Source organism: Mustela nigripes, chromosome 10 (assembly GCF_022355385.1).
Source record: "Mustela nigripes isolate SB6536 chromosome 10, MUSNIG.SB6536, whole genome shotgun sequence".
In the NCBI taxonomy this organism is placed as follows: domain Eukaryota; kingdom Metazoa; phylum Chordata; class Mammalia; order Carnivora; family Mustelidae; genus Mustela; species Mustela nigripes.
The window spans coordinates 28,503,793-28,520,017 of record NC_081566.1 but is presented as its reverse complement, the minus strand read 5'-3'; the positions used below and the strand labels follow the sequence as shown (position 1 = coordinate 28,520,017).

General features: G+C 42.1%; 1 protein-coding gene across 1 annotated transcript in view; it reads right to left on the bottom strand.

Moving 5' to 3' along the window:
• LOC132025979 (uncharacterized) overlaps positions 1-16,225 on the bottom strand; it is an 80,958-nt gene that overhangs the window by 53,457 nt on the left and 11,276 nt on the right. Inside the window, 1 exon segment of the mRNA XM_059413938.1 lies at positions 11,541-12,179. Coding sequence (XP_059269921.1) covers positions 11,541-12,179 — 639 coding nt within the window.

Here is a 16,225-nt window from a genome sequence, read left to right as displayed (position 1 = left end):
GAGGCAGGCAGAGAGAGAGGAGGAAGCAAGCTCCCTGCTGAGCAGAGAGCCTGATGCGGGACTTGATCCCAGGACTCTGAGATCATGACCTGAGCCGAAGGCAGCGGCTTAACCCACTGAGCCAACCAGGTGCCCCAAAAGCAAACATCTTTAATATTACTTGAATATCATGGGATCAGGAGGGAGACAAACCATAAGAGACTCTTAATGTCACAAAACAAACTAAGGGTGGCTGGGGGTAGGGGGGTAGGTACGGGGGTAGGGGGGTTGGGACAGGGTGGTGGGGTTATAGACATTGGGGAGGGTATGTGCTATGGTGAGTGCTGTGAAGTGTGTAAACCTGGCGATTCACAGACCTGTACCCCTGGGGCTAATAATACATTATGTTTATAAAAAAATTAAAAATTAGGGTGCCTGGGTGGCTCAGTTGGTTAAGCAACTGCCTTCGGCTCAGGTCACGGTCCCGGAGTCCCGGGATCAAGTCCTGCATCAGGCTCCCAGCTCCATGGGGAGTCTGCTTCTCCCTCCGACCTTCTCGCCTCTCATGCTCTCACTGTCTCTCTCTCAAATAAATAAATAAAAATCTTTAAAAAAAATTAAAAATTAAAAAATATATATATATCACTTGAATATCACTTAGAAATATATAACTTTGGGGCACCTGGGTGGCTCCGTTGTTAAGTGTCTGCCTTCAGCTCAGGTCAGGATCCTGGCTGGGGTCCTGGGATTGAGCCCCTCATCAGACTCCCTGCTTGGTGGGAAGCCTGCTTCTCCCTCTCCCACTCCCCCTACTTGTGTTCCCTCTCTCGCTGTCTCTCTGTCAAACAAATAAATAAAATCTTCTAAAAAAAAAAAAGAAATATGTAACTTTATCACAGATAAATGGTTATCTATTAAGGGAACAGCAATTAAGTTACTGGGTCTCAATCAGCTGTCAACAGATAAATACTTAGAAAGCTATAGAGGACACTGGACTATTTGGTTGAGTGTTCCTACCTGCCTACTTACTATTTTTAAAAGGTGTGTCGTGGAATAAAAAGCAAGCAATGAATTACTGGAGAGAATGTCTCATGTGCTGGGCTGTATTTGTTTAGAAAGCGCTTACAGTACTTAACAGGGAACAGGAACTTTACTAGATCAAGGTAAACTACTGACTTCATATCAAGTGACATTATTTTTGTAATTCACTAGTTGTTTCCAAATACTGTTCTTACATCATATCTCAAATAATTCTAGTTGAACTTCACTCACCCAGACCCTGTGAGATGAGTCATTTTGTTTTCCATTAAAACTGCAACCCTGGGGCACCTGGGTGGCTCAGTCACTTAAGCATTCAGCATCCAACTCTTGATTTGGCTCAGGTCATGATCTCAAGGTTGTGGGATCGAGCCCTGCGCCAGGGTCCAATGCTCAGTGTGGAGCCTACTTAGGATTCCTTCCCTTTGCCCTCCCCCCACTCACACTCTCTCTAAATAAATCTTAAAAAAACAAAACCAAACTGTAGCCCTTGCAACTGAGAAATATTGTTCAGAAACCTAAAATAATTTAAAAATACTTCAAGCTCATTACATACAGTTAGTTCTCAGATACCAGTAAGGGGAATCAAAACTTCTAATTTTTTTTTTTTTTGCTTTTCTCACGTGATTCTCTCTTACTCAATTTTTCAAAGACTTCTTACAACTTGCCTTAAAACCTCTTGAACTGGGGCGCTTGGGTGGCTCAGTGGGTTAAGCCGCTGCCTTCGGCTCAGGTCATGATCTCTGGGTCCTGGGATCAAGTCCCACATCGGGCTCTCTGCTCAGTGGGGAGCCTGCTTCCCTTCCTCTCTCTCTCTCTGCCTACTTGTGATCTCTCTCTCTCTCTCTCTGTCAAATAAATAAATAAATAAATCTTAAGAAAAATAAAAAACCTCTTGAACTTAACTTGCACATACATTTATTTTTTTCTTTCTTCCAATAGTGAGACAAAACAAAGCCCAAAGAACTGAACTGGTAAAGGCAGGACCCCTCTGAGGAAGAGGGTGGGGAGAGGAGCAAGGAAACACAATTGATACAGGCTAGCCAAGGGAAAGCAGAAAGGTTGGACAGACTAAAACCTTGGCATTGTTGTCCTGTCATAAGCTATATACTCTAGAAAAGCACAGACTGTTTTGTTTTTTTTCTCCAGTGTGGTTCCTAGTGGTGACCACAGTGCTTGGTGCAACTGCGGTGCATAAAAAAATAGTTGGGAGAATGAATGTGGATAGTAAGCTTGACACATCTATAACAGATGCTCAAAACATCACAGCCATTATTACCAGTGCTAGCTCAGTCTCCCTGGCCACCAAGTTGAGGATTTTAGCTACAACTGTGTGATAAGCATAGATCTTCAGTATTTATTCAAGAAATTGTTCTGACTTCTCCTGTGCTCCAGCACAGTGAGGGATTAAGAAGGGGAAAAAAACCCTCAAGAAGTGTACAGCTCATTGACAGAAAAATTTGTGCCAATGATTTCAATGCTATTCTTTTATCAAATATTTACTCAGCTCTGCCTCTATGTCAGTCACTGTATTAGATACCGGGGATACGCAGTAACCAAAATGGATGAAAATCAATGCTTTCATAGTGGCTACACTCCAGTAAACACATGCTACTACTGCTAACACACTCTTCTAAGAGCTTTCATGTATTACAACGTTCAATCTTCACAATAACAAGCGGTAGGTACTACTATTGTCCTTATTTTATAGATGAGAAAACTGAAGCACAACGTCAAATGGAGGAATATGACATTAAGTACATACAAAAATCCGGGATAAGAAAGAATGGACTGGTTAGCTGAATAAGCGATCTTCTCAAAGAGCTTAACAATTGGACTAAGTGTCCTATAAGGACAATGTTTTGCATGTTTAAAGTGTGTTTACACACTTAGAAATATACACTACTGTCAGACATAGTTGACGTCCTGCACCTCAAGCTGCTCCGAGTGTAAGGTGAAGCCCATGATAAAATAAACCATTTGGTCAATACATTTAGAGTTTTATTTAAAAAAAAAAAAAATACACACATAGGGGCACCTGGCTGGCTCAGTCGGTAAAGTATGCGACTCCTGATTTCAGAGTTGTGAGTTCAAGCCCACGTTGGGCATATGACTTAATTTAAAATAATGTGTGTGTGTGTGTGTGTGTGTGTGTGTGTGCACGTGCATGCATATATATATACATACACACAGACGTAATATATAAATATATACATATATAATTACAGCACTTAAGTTAAAGGAATTATCATTATCATTTTCCTGATTTTCTTTTACCACCTGAGTTTCTGTGGCCAGATAAGATTGGTCTGTTAGCCTGGGTCTCAGACGCAGTAAACCTGTACCTGGTAAGAATATGAAGTGGCCAGGGTTTTCTTCTGCACAGCTTTCCCCTCCCCATACAGGCAGAGGCTTTCCTCCTGCTTACTCAGAAGGGGCTGCTTCAGTCTGAAGGCTGAAGAGAAGCACTTAGGGTGGCTGGTAGACAGTTCACCTAAGATCTGTTCTGACTCCCAACTCCAAACTTCATTATTTATTATTCTACACAATGTGTTCTCATCATCTGAACTTTTAGTTTTATTTCTGACAGGTTATAATGACCACTTCTATACCTTTTCTTGTCCTTGTTATTACTACTTTTATACCTTTCAAGAATACAGCTGTACCTAGAGGGATCGGCTTCTTGCAACATCAGTAACAAGACTCTTAAGCGATAGGTGTAAAAATTGGAATTTGGGGGGTTCTCAGTTTTGTTGCATTCTTTTCCACTGTATTCATAGTCTCTTAGTAAATGTTAAAAATGCATTCCCATAAGTAGTAATTAAGAGAAAAACAGCGAGATTTTAAATTAGACTTATCTTTGGGGCGCCTGGGTGGCTCAGTGGGTTAAACCTCTGCCTTCGGCTCAGGTCATGATCTCAGGGTCCTGGGATCAAGCCCCTCATCGGGCTCTCTGCTAGGCAGGGAGCCTGCTTCCCTTCCTCCCTCTCTGCCTCTCTCTGCCTACTTGTGATCTCTCTCTCTCTCTGTGTCAAATAAATAAATAAAATCTTTAAAAAAAATTAGACTTATCTTTGAAAGATTAGTTTGCAAAACAGAGGTTAAAAATGGTACATTTTAGCTTAGTTTTCAAAACTTTTTACCCCCCAAAGTGGTGTATCAATTTCTGCTTTTTTAAACCTTAAAATTATAAAAGTAATCCACACAAAGAAACTGTAAACACTATAGAAGATAGAGTAAAAGTGATTAAGTAAAAGTCTCCCTCCCCTTCCCTATAGTTTAACCATTGCTATACTTCCATACTTTTAGTAAAGAAATTGCTATTGTTTAGGGACTTTTCAACCTCAAAGCAACAAATAAAAAGCTTAACCAACAAACCTGAGGCCATCTTTACCCCCAGGCTGCTCTCCTTAAAGCACATGTAGCTCCAGAAGGCTGTGAGCCATCAGTCAGATCTCTGAGGGGTGCTTATTTGTTTTGCTCCCTGGATTAGGAATAACTTCTGGTAATATTTTTCATTTATTTTTGAAAAAAAGAGGAACCAGCAACTTTTTATCTCATTTACACAAGTCTCACCAGTATCCATAAGGACTTGAGGCAGCTGTTAAAACCAGAACACAGTCTCTAAAATAATCATCAACCAAAAAAACAGACTTAAGGTCTGGAAACAGAAATAGGCATTCAAAATCAAGGCTGAGGAAAGTATAAATAAAAGTACACAGGCCTAAAGAGCCTGTAATAATTACAGGGCTGTAATTATTCTGTACACATCTCTAAGTACAAAGTTTATGGGGGAAGTTACACCCAATAGCAGAAGACATGAAATCTCAGGTACTGTCCCAGTCAATGTCTAGAAGCTACTATACATTATAGCTATACATGTTTTACTTTAAAAAAAAAGAAAAGAAAAGAAAAAGAAAACCTGTAGAGTTTATACAAAAAAGTCGCTTTAAAAGACCTACTTCATAAGTTAGGGCTCAGGAAAGATGCATTCCCACAAAATCAGATTAAGCATAACTTAGGGCATGTTTTCTGGAGGGCATTTTTCAACGTGTAGCAAACATGCTTTAAATTGTACCTACTCTTTGACCCACAACTCCGTTCTGGGTACTGAGTTTAAGGAAAACATCCCAGATTTGTGCAAAGCTTTACCTATAATGATGTTTACTGCGGTGTTTTAAGGGGACTGGATCAATAAATTGTTGACAGAGAACACAGTGCTGTGGAGTCAGCAAGCCAATGATGCACGGGATACTGAAGACACAGAGATGGACTAAAAACTATCGAAAAGTGTGACAGTAAGAGTTAATAGTGTACTCTCTGGGTTGTGAGATCCAGATGACTTTTAACTTTCACTGTGAATAGTGACAGAAATTTTGGAAAATTCTCTTGTATCAGGAAAAAACAGTTTTAAAAATCCTCTGAGATTAAAATCAACACACACAAAGAATAAAATATGAAAGTGGTAAATGCTAAGAAGTAGGATTTGGGGGATTTGTTCTCAAGCATGTACAATCTAAGTGGGGCAAAAGACCCAAATTAAAACTGTCATTTCCTTCACAAAGTAGAAGTCCTGAAACCTCTTGATTTAACTGTTACTCACTGAAATTCTTTTTTAAAAACTAGTCTATTCAAAGGGATAAAGAAGATATGGTCCATATATACAATGGAATATTAGGCCTCAATCAGAAAGGATGAATACACGATTTTTATATGAACATAGACAGGACTGGAGGAGATAATGCTAAGTGAAATAAGTCAAGCAGAGAGAGTCAATTATCATATGGTTTCATTGACTTGTGGAGCATAAGGAATAACATGGAAGACATTAGGAGAAGGAAAGAAAAAGAGAATTGGAGGAAATCAGAGAGGAAGATGAAACATGAGAGGCTGTGGACTCTGAGAAACAAGCCGAGGGTGCTGAAGTGGGGGCGTGGGGGGATAGGTGAGCCTGGTGGTGGGTATTAAGGAGGGCACATATTGCATGGAGCACTGGGTGTGGTGCTTAAGCAGTGAATCCTGGAACACTGAAAAAATAAAATTAAATTAAAAAAATTTAAAAACTAGTCTATTGTGCCTATAACATAAAGCAGGTACATTTTCAAGAAAAGTCATGCAAAAAGAAAGGGAAAGCTACTTTAATACTCAAATGAACAAGAAAATTCAATTAACCATAACTCTGCACCCCCTCCCCCAGCATTATAGTTTGTTAAAACCTGGCTCATCTATGCCCTCAAAACCCCTTGTGCAATAAAACCTTTTGATGTGTTCAACTATCACAGTTTTTTAGTCTATTAAACTTAAATTTATGTTTTATTCTACTGAGTACCACAGTTGTATGGTCTATCAGACCCATGTTCCCTAGTTCTAGGCTCTACTTTCTGACAGGAAGTATCCCCTAAGGAGTTGGGCTCCCTGCTGCGGTTGCAGACATCCAACCTGCAAACCTGGGGAAAACAGTTTTGTTTTGAATTTTAAAATTTTATTTGCATACACCCACCAGGGTGGCCAAAATTAAAAGGAAAAAAAAATCAACTGTTGCCAAGGATGAGTTACTGAACTTTGGTACAACCACTTTGGCAAAAACCAGTTTCTGCCAAAGCTAAATACTCAAATACTTTATAACCCAGCAACTTCACTCCTGTGTATATACTCAAGAGAAATGAGGGTCTATACCCACCAGACATGGACTAGAGTGTTCACAGCTGCACTATTCACAGTAACCTGGAGTAGTCTGAAAACAATCAAGAGAACAGATAAATCATGATGTACTTACACAGTGCAATACTGCACAGTAGTAAAAAGGAGTTACAACTACTCTGACAGGGGCATGTCTTACAACACACTGGGTGAAAGATGGCACATGAAATAGGGCCCAACTAATCAGTGCTTAGAAGTTAAGGAGAGTAGTTATCTTGGAGGTAACACAGTGACTGGAAGGGGGCACAAAAGGGACTTCAGAGAGGCTGGTCGTGTTCTGCATCTTGCTCTGTGTGCTAGTTATACACACATGTTCAGTTTGTTGATGATTTTGTGAGCTACATACATCAAAGCACACCTTTCAATATGTTTATTATAGTCCAATAAAAAGTTTAAGAAATATATTTGCAAATGTCAACAAGTAATTTCAATTAATATTTGTATAGTTTTTATAATAACTTTTACTTTTGAACTGCAGAATAAATAACTGTGTGGAATGCTGATAAAAACAAAAGTCCAATTTGTTGAAAATCCATGCACATTAGGTTTCCCCTGCAGGTCTGCCTTTGGCTCATTACAATACAAGTGCTAGGCAAGAATTAATGCCCAATACTGGAATAATGCCACCAATGTAAACTCAAAAGCAACCTGGTGTCACCTGGCCAAGAGGTCCGAGCTTCCCAAGCTTCATCATAAAGGACACCACTCTGTCTACATACCAGTAATGGTATCATAGTTCTAAAACCTCTTTCTAATCAGGAAAAAATGTTATGACAAAAAGACAACCATTATTTGTCTTTGTATTTTCATTCTACCAGACAAAAAGCTATAATACTGGGCTGTTCAGTACAATAATTGATACTTGGCAACTCTTTCTGTTGCTACGTGGCACCTGATTCTTACTGTCCGTCCTTTTTTACAGTCATCATGGAACCAAGAGCAAGTTGTCTGGGCTTCTGCAAATCCCATTTTGTCTTCAGCATACCTGAAGAAAGTAGTATTATGGGAACAGATGAAGATATCAAACACTGCATATAGCTACAGCAATAAACACACAAGGCAACTGGAACCTTTGCAAGCTAGACCTTTATACCACAGTCTGCACTGGAAGCCATCTAGGCAGGGACATTTATTTCCATATCCCCAATTAAACCCAAGTCCAGAAAATTAAAATAAATAAATAAATAAATAAACAAAACCTAGTATACATGCTGAGATGCTTGTCTGACTTGATAAAAGAATAAGAGTAACTCATTTTTTAATTAAACAAATTTTTGTTCAAAACAAAGATAAGCAAAATGGTAGAAAATTCTGGTGATATTTTAGATCACCAAACTATGAAAAGGCCTTTGATTTATGTATTTGTTGACCACTAGAAACTAAACTACTATACAAAAAGGAGATGAATGGAGGCTGGCAGGGTAAATGACATGTGGACACTGTTCCCTCCTAGACTTTTGGGTGTCAGTTTCTTCCCAGTAAACAAAATCCACATCCACCTTGAGGGTTGGTGTATACTTAGAATGAAACAAATGCTCTATGGAAAGTGTCAAGGGAGGTGGGGGAGCCTAGCACAGGTATTCACTAAATAAATACATGTTCATATAATCAACAAACTCACATACCTACTACCTGCCAGTAACCATTCAGAATATAACCAAGCCAAGCTCCTCTCCTTTGGGAGCTCACATTGTAGTTGGAGAGGATGAGAGATAAACGAGTCTGTTATACAGAGTATCATAAGATACTAAGCACTACGTGGGAAAGGTAAAGTCAGTGGGAATGGGAGATGGATGGCAATTTTATTTTAAAGAGTTGTTTGAGCAGTGATATTTAAACAAAGACTTACCTACCCCTTCCCCCCTTTTTAAGTGACTTTCTCCCCCTTTACTGCTGCTTATTTAGCAAGGGTAATGTAGGTACAGGATGGATGACATTATACCCATACCTCCTCAACTTCCTAAGACTTTGGCAATTCTAACTTCTAGGAAGTTAATTAAGGGTATGTTTCTCTCTCTCTCTCTCTTTTTTTTTTAAACTTTACTTCTTCCTTGTACCACTAAAACATGTACTCATCAGAAAACCATGTGAAATCACAAGCAAGCACTAAGGGCAAATTATGGGCATACTATGTAGAGATGTAGAGACCGGGATCGATCATTGGCTGAACTCTAATTAGCAACAGTAACATTACTTGACATTTTGGGGGTTATTATCATACCATTTTTTTTGTGAAGCCATAAAACACACGTCCTCCTGGGATTCAGTATGGATCTCCAGTAATCAATTGTCTAAGGACACATTCTAGAGAACTCAGCAAATGTGTAAATAAATACTGAAGGATATTTGATACTGCATTACAGAAAATTACACTAGTTTATAATTCCTCACTTTTTCCAGAGAATTTATTCTTTTATTTCAAAGTTGAATAAATTTGAGTATTCAAAAAAAAAATCTAAAATCCATACTAGCAGGTCATTAAATCTCATTTCCAGGTGCTATTGTCAACAAACCTGGTTAGGTTATGTTTCTATGAGTAAAACACTGTAGGTTATTAGGTAACATAAAGGAAATCTCTTTAAAAAAAAAAAAAAACCACTAGATTCAGTCAGTTAAGCATCTAACTCTTGATTTATGCTTAGGTCATGATCTCAGGGTCATGAGATTGAGCCCCTCATCCAGGCTCCATGCTAGGCATGGAGCCTGCTTAAGATTTTCTCTCTCCCTCACCCCCTCTACCCTCCTCCCTCCCTCTCTCAAAATAAAATGAATAAACAAATTAAATAAAATAACTAGAGTCATCACACTGCAGGAATTTTACCACATTAAGCTTAAATTGTTTTCAGCTTTAGTTGTCAGGGGGTGGGGTAGGGAAGAACTCAACGAAGAGGTGGTGAAGGTGTTCAGGCTTTCAATCAGACCCGTGAATGTAAGATTTCACTATGCATTTCCATCATAGCCAATGCATGAGCCAGCACTGTTCCCTTCATAGACTATATATAAACTTTCTGTCTGGAGCTATAAATTCTTTTACCACCATTCAACATAAAAAACACAATCCAAAAACATTAAAGAAAAATTGGTGATTAAAGTCACAATTGACAAACACTCGTGAGCTTTTAATGTTTTAAGACACCTGGGAACGGAAAGTAGTAACTAGTCTCCGATGTTCACTTTAACTTTGCAAAGTATGAAAATGATTTACACTGCCTAATGTCTATAAATATGTATAACCCAAACTTGAAATCTGCACTTTTGCATCTTGTCCCAGTTCTTTGGGGTTGGCACTCGTGGCACTATAATTCACTTGAGTACAGCCCCTCCACTGAGTCATTGCTAAAAGTAAATCAAGTGGGAGAAAAGTAAAAGAAGTGGGAGAAAAAGCAAAGAGCTACTTCAGAGCATCTGATTGCTTGTCTCAAACTGATCTACTAACCCAGACTGGAGAGATATATGTGCCTGTCTTCTTGGAGGCAACTTAGGTGTTCACATGTTTTTGAGCCCCACTAGATACTAAGCCTGCGGGAAATCTGCAATGATCTGCATTCCTCAATTACATAGTTTTTCCTTAACTGACAGTCATCAGAGTAGCTCCAATTCCCCAAATCTAAGACAGTCTTATTAACACACTGTCAACACCTCACACTGCCTGCCGCACTATCTTCAGGATTATTGAAATATTAACAATCAACAATTTCTGGGATTTCTAAAAATTGCTCTATCAAGACAACACAGTTACTCACTGAGACCAAAAATGCCGTGTTAAATGCGTATACTGTATGTATCCAAAGGGTGTAATTCACGTTACCTATTTGTGTATCCAGATGAAGGGAATCAATTATATCGAACCCCAAGGATACATTATGAATATATTTTCATGCTCTTCTTCATTCTTATCCTACAACAGTCCATAAGCCTCTTTGATTTCAGGAATTCACTCTAGAAACCAATTTCAAGGTTAAAAAAAAAAAAAAATCTATACAAGTGACCAAACTGTTGGCTTTAAAAATTGCTACAAATTAATTGGGAGAACTTGTGTCCAAAGAGCCTACGCCGGATTAAAACAAAAGTTGTTTTGTAGTCTGTGAATAGCCAATGATTAAGCACGTATCTTATCTCAACTGGAACGCATTTACAAGTACATAAACTGGCCACTATTCTACATCTGTGTCTGTTACTGGAAAACCGCCTTCACGAGAAACCCAAGTTAAGGGAATGACCGTCAACGCTTTCCTGCAGGTTAGGTCCAGTTTACTGGGACTTTGCGGAGCTGTCGGTGTGTCCAGGCGGAGCGGCTCGGAGCGCCGCACGCGGCAGGGTCCCCGAGGGCGGCGGCTAAGGCCGGCAGCCCGCGGAGCCCCCCAGAGGCGCCCCTGGCGCGGCGCTCGCCCCCGACCCCGCGCGCAGGAACTGGGCGCTGCTCGCGCGCGGGAAGAGCTCGGGCACAGCGGCCACACCTGCGCGTCTCCGACCTCGAGGGGCAGCCGACCGGAGGACGCGGCCCTCAGGGAGGGGACAGACCCCACCCCACGCCCCCCTTTCTCCGACGCCCTACCGACACGTTGGGCTGTGAAACGTACGGCAAGCAAGGCAGCTCCAGCGCTGGGAGGGGAACGGGGGAGGGTGTTCCGCGTTAAGTCCGCTCCTCGCCCCGACCCTCCCCCGGCGACGACCGCGAGCCGCGGCGCGGCCTCCCCGCTTCCCGCAGCCCCAAACTCCGACCCCCGTCCACGGGTCCCGGGCCTCCCCGCACCCCCAGCCGCGCCCCGCCCCCGGTCCCCGGGCCTCCCGCCCTCAAATCCCGAGGTCCCGGGCTCGCTTACCCGGCAGGTGCTCTCTGCGAGCGGGTTCACCTCCTCCGGCCCCCGTGACAGGGCTGCAGCCGTCCGGCGGGCGAACGCGGGAGGACGCTGCCGAGTCTAGTGGCCGCCCGACTCTGGGCTGCGGGAGCGCCGGGGCGCGGATGAAGGGCCCTCGAAGGTCGGCTACTGCCACAGCCTTCGGCTTCGAAATGCTGGCGCGCTCCTCCGCCGCCAAAATTTCCAAACTTGTAGCGCAGCCACCACCCCTGAGGAGCTGAGGAGACGCAGCCGGACCCCGCTGGGGGTAGGGTTGCCCCCTGAGGCGTGCGGGGTGGGCGGGGCCAGGTAGGCGGACACCCACCTGGCGGCCGAGTGGGCGGGGCCTAGAGGCCGGGGCGGGCCGGGAGGAGGGTAGGCGGGCCGAGTGGGCGGGGCGTCCCCCCCTGAGGCGCCCCAGGCTCCTCTGGATCCCTTGACTTTTTGCTGCGGTGGAAGAGCTCCTGGTGACGATGCGACCCGGATCCCGCGAGGCGTCAGTACCTCGTGATGGATGCTGTTCTACTTGGACAGAGCCCGCACGGGGGCGGGGGAGGGGGGAGGGCGGTGGGTCCCCAAGACCCACGCTTTCCGCGGGCGCCCCTCCCTGCTGCCTTTTGGGGACTGCAGGAAGAGGGTCTCATGTCCCACAGTTTTATGGATTTCCCTGTTTGACCCCCTGTCCTGCTCACCCCACTCGCTGACCTCAAAGATCTGTGGGATCCTAGGGCATGGTCTCCCATAGATGGAGAAAGGGGCTGCCGGGGTGCCTGGGTAGCTCAGTGAGTTGGGCCTCTGCCTTTGGCTTGGGTTATGATCTCTGGGTCCTGGGATTGAGCCCGCATGGGGCTCTCTGCTCAGCAGGGAGCCGCTTCCCCCTCTCTCTCTGCCTGCCTCTCTGCCTGCTGTGATCTCTATCAAATAAATAAATAAATAAATAAATAAAATCTTAAAAAAAATAAAAAAGAAAGAAAAGAAAGGGGCTGCCACCTGTAATTTTGGAAGCTCCCAACGTATTAGAAACTTAATAAATGCCAAGATCTGGTCGCAGAAACTTGGCTGTTCGTTTTTAAACTTTAAGAACGACCTTTAACTCAATGTAATATAGCTCTGCTATTCATGAGATGGTTACTAGGTTTAGAAAACCGCGGTGAGCTTAGGTGTTGTGGAGATAACTCCTTTTCAGCACTCGATGTGTTCTGTCTCCACCCCAGCCCCAGCCCAGATCCCAAGGATCCAGACCAGATTTCTCCCAACAGGAACCCTGGCTTACTACCTGAGACATCCTCCCAATAAGGAGGTCTAATTCTAGTTTTTAAAAGCTTCCATTTGGGTGCAGTTGCATCTTTTATGAGATGTTAGGATATAAAGCTTCTAAACTGCTTTTGCGATAAAAGTTCAATTGGAAATGCACACGAAGAAGATGCCGCGCGGCCCAGAACGGGACACAAAGAGAATGAGATGCGGCTGGACTTAGAACAGAAACAACCACTTGGACTCTGGGACAATGTTACCAGGTTTTGCAAGTTGTAAAACATCATGCTTGGGAACCAAAAGATTATATATGTTCTTGGGTGTTGGTTTCAGGCGGCGGAAGCAGCTGTCTCCTTCCTTAACAGATTTCTAGCATTTGACTCCTAAGATTTGCCAAGTGGGTTTCATTTGCATTTGAGATGAACTTATTTTTTTTTTTAAGATTTTATTTATTTACTTGAGAGAGAGACAGTGAGAGAGAGCATGAGCAAGGAGAAGGTCAGAGAGAGAAGCAGACTCCCCGTGGAGCTGGGAGCCCGATGTGGGACTCGATTCCGGGACTCCAGGATCATGACCCGAGCTGAAGGCAGTCGTCCAACCAACTGAGCCACCCAGGCATCCCTTGAGATGAACTTATGACCTTATAATTACCACCAATATGTATTAGGCTCTTCGAGTATGTCTGCTGGTTTTCATTTAAGCTTGAAAATCCTTGCCTTAGGGCGCCTGGGTGGCTCAGTTGGTTAAGCAACTGTCTCTCTCTCTCTCTCTCTCAATCAAATAACTAAATAAAAATTTTTTAAAAAGGGGGCGCCTGGGTGGCTCAGTGGGTTAAACCTCTGCCTTCAGCTTAGGTCATGGTCTCAGGGTCCTGGGATAAAGTCCCGCATTGGGCTCTCTGCTCAGCAGGGAAACTGCTTCCTCCTTTCTCTCTGCCTGCCTCTCTGCCTACTTGTGATGTCTGCCTGTCAAATAAATAAACAAAATCCTAAAAAAACAAAAACAAAAACCTGCTTTTGGAAACAAACAAACAAACAAACAAACAACTAACCTAAAAAAAAAAAAGAAAGAAAGAAAGAAAGAAAATCCCTGCCTTAACTTTGCCAGTCACCTTTTGTCATAGCACTCACCTCTGTGCCTTCTGATGAATGGGTCATTTCACTCACTGCTGCAAGCCAGGCAACCGAGGAGCTAGAAAGAGAGCAGAGACTTAACCTTTATTAAAAACTTTTTTTTTAATTTTTTCATTAACATATAGTGTATTATTAGCCCCGGGGTACAGGTCTGTGAATCACCAGATTAACGCACTTCACAGCACTCACCATAGCACATACCCTCCCCAATGTCCATAACCCAAACACCCTCTCCCTCCCCCCACCCCCAGCAACCCTCAGTTTGTTTTGTGAGATTAAGAGTCTCTGATGGTTTGTCTCCCTCCTGATCCCATCTTGTTTCATTTATTCTCTTCCTACCCCCAAGCCCCCCAAATTTCCTCTCAACTTCCTCATATCAGGGAGATCATATGATAGTTGTCTTTCTCTGATTGACTTATCTTGCTCAGAATAATACCTTCTAGTTCCATCCACATTGTCACAAATGTCAAGATTTCATTTCTTTTGATGGGTGCATAGTATTCCATTTTATCTATCTATCTATACATATATATATATGGTGTATATATATATATATATATACACCACATCTTCTTTATCCATTCGTCTGTTGATAGACATCTATGTTCTTTTCATAGTTTGGCTATTATAGACATTGCTGCTATAAACATTTGTGTGCACATGCCCCTTCGGATCACTACATTCATATCTTTAGGGTAAATACCCACGAGTGTGATTGATGGGTCGTAGGGTAGCTCTATTTTCAACTTTTTTGAGGAAACTCGATGCTGTTTTCCAGAGTGGTTGCACCAGCTTGCATTCCCACCAACAGTGTAGGGTGTAGGAGGGTTCCCCTTTCTCCGAATCCTTGCCAGCATCTGTCATTTCCTGACTTGTTAATTTTGGCCATTCTGACTGGTGTGAGGTGGTATCTCATTGTGCTTTGGTTTGTATTTCCCTGATGCCGAGTGATGTGAGGCACTTTTTCATGTGTCTGTTGGTCATCTGGATGTCTTCTTTGCAGAAATGTCTGTTCATGTCCTCTGCCTATTTCTTGATTGGATTATTTGTTCTTTGGCTGTTGAGTTTGCTAAGTTCTTTATAGATTTTGGACACTAGCCCTTAATCTGATATGTCATTTGCAAATATCTTCTCCCATTCTGTCAGTTGTGTTTTGGGTTTTGTTGACTGTTTCCTTTGCTGTGCAGAAGCTTTTGATCTTGATGAAGACCCAATAGTTCATTTTTGCCCTTGCTTCCCCTGCCTTTGGTGATGTTCCTAGGAAGAAGTTGCTACAGCTGAAGTCGAAGAGGTTGCTGCCTGTGTTCTCCTCAAGGATTTTGATAGATTCCTGTCTCACATTGAGGTCCTTCATCCATTTTGAGTCTATTTTCATGTGTGGTATAAGGAAATGGTCCAGTTTCATTTTTCTGCATGTGGCTGTCCAATTTTCCCATCACCATTTGTTGAAGAGACTGTCTTTTTTCCATGAGACATTCTTTCCTGCTTTGTCAAAGATTAGTTGACCATAGAGTTGAGGGTCTATTTCTGGGCTCTCTATTTTGCTCCAGCGATCTATGTGTCTGTTTTTGTGCCAGTACCATACTGTCTTGATAATGAAAGCTTTGTAATAGAGATTGAAGTCCGGAATTGTGATGCCACCAACTTTGGCTTTCTTTTTCAACATTCCTCTGACTATTCAAGGTCTTTTCTGGTTCCATATAAATTTTAGGATTATTTTTTCCATTTCTTTGAAAAAAATGGATGGGATTTTGATAGGGATTGCAATAAATGTGTGTAGATTTCTTTAGGTAGCATAGACATTTTCACAATATTTATTCTTCCAATCCAGGAGCATGGAACATTTTTTCCATTTCTTTGTGTCTTCCTCAATCTCTTTCATGAGTACTTTATAGTTTTCTGAGTATAGATTCTGTGCCTCTTTGATTAAGTTTATTCCTAGGTATCTATGGTTGTGGGAGCAATTGTAAATGGGATTGACTCCTTAATTTTTCTTTCTTCTGTCTTATTGTTGATGTATAGAAATGCAACTGACTTCTGAGCATTGATTTTATATCCTGACACTTTACTGAATTCCTGTACAAATTCTAGCAGATGTGGAGTGGAGTCCTTTCAGTTTTCTAATAAAGTATCATATCATCTGCAAAGAGTGATAGTTTGACTTCTTCTTTGCTGATTTGGATGTCTTTAATTTCTTTTTGTTTTCTGATGGCTGAGGCTAGGACTTCTAGTACTATGTTGAATAGCAGTGGTGATAATAGACATCCCTGCCATGTTCCTGAC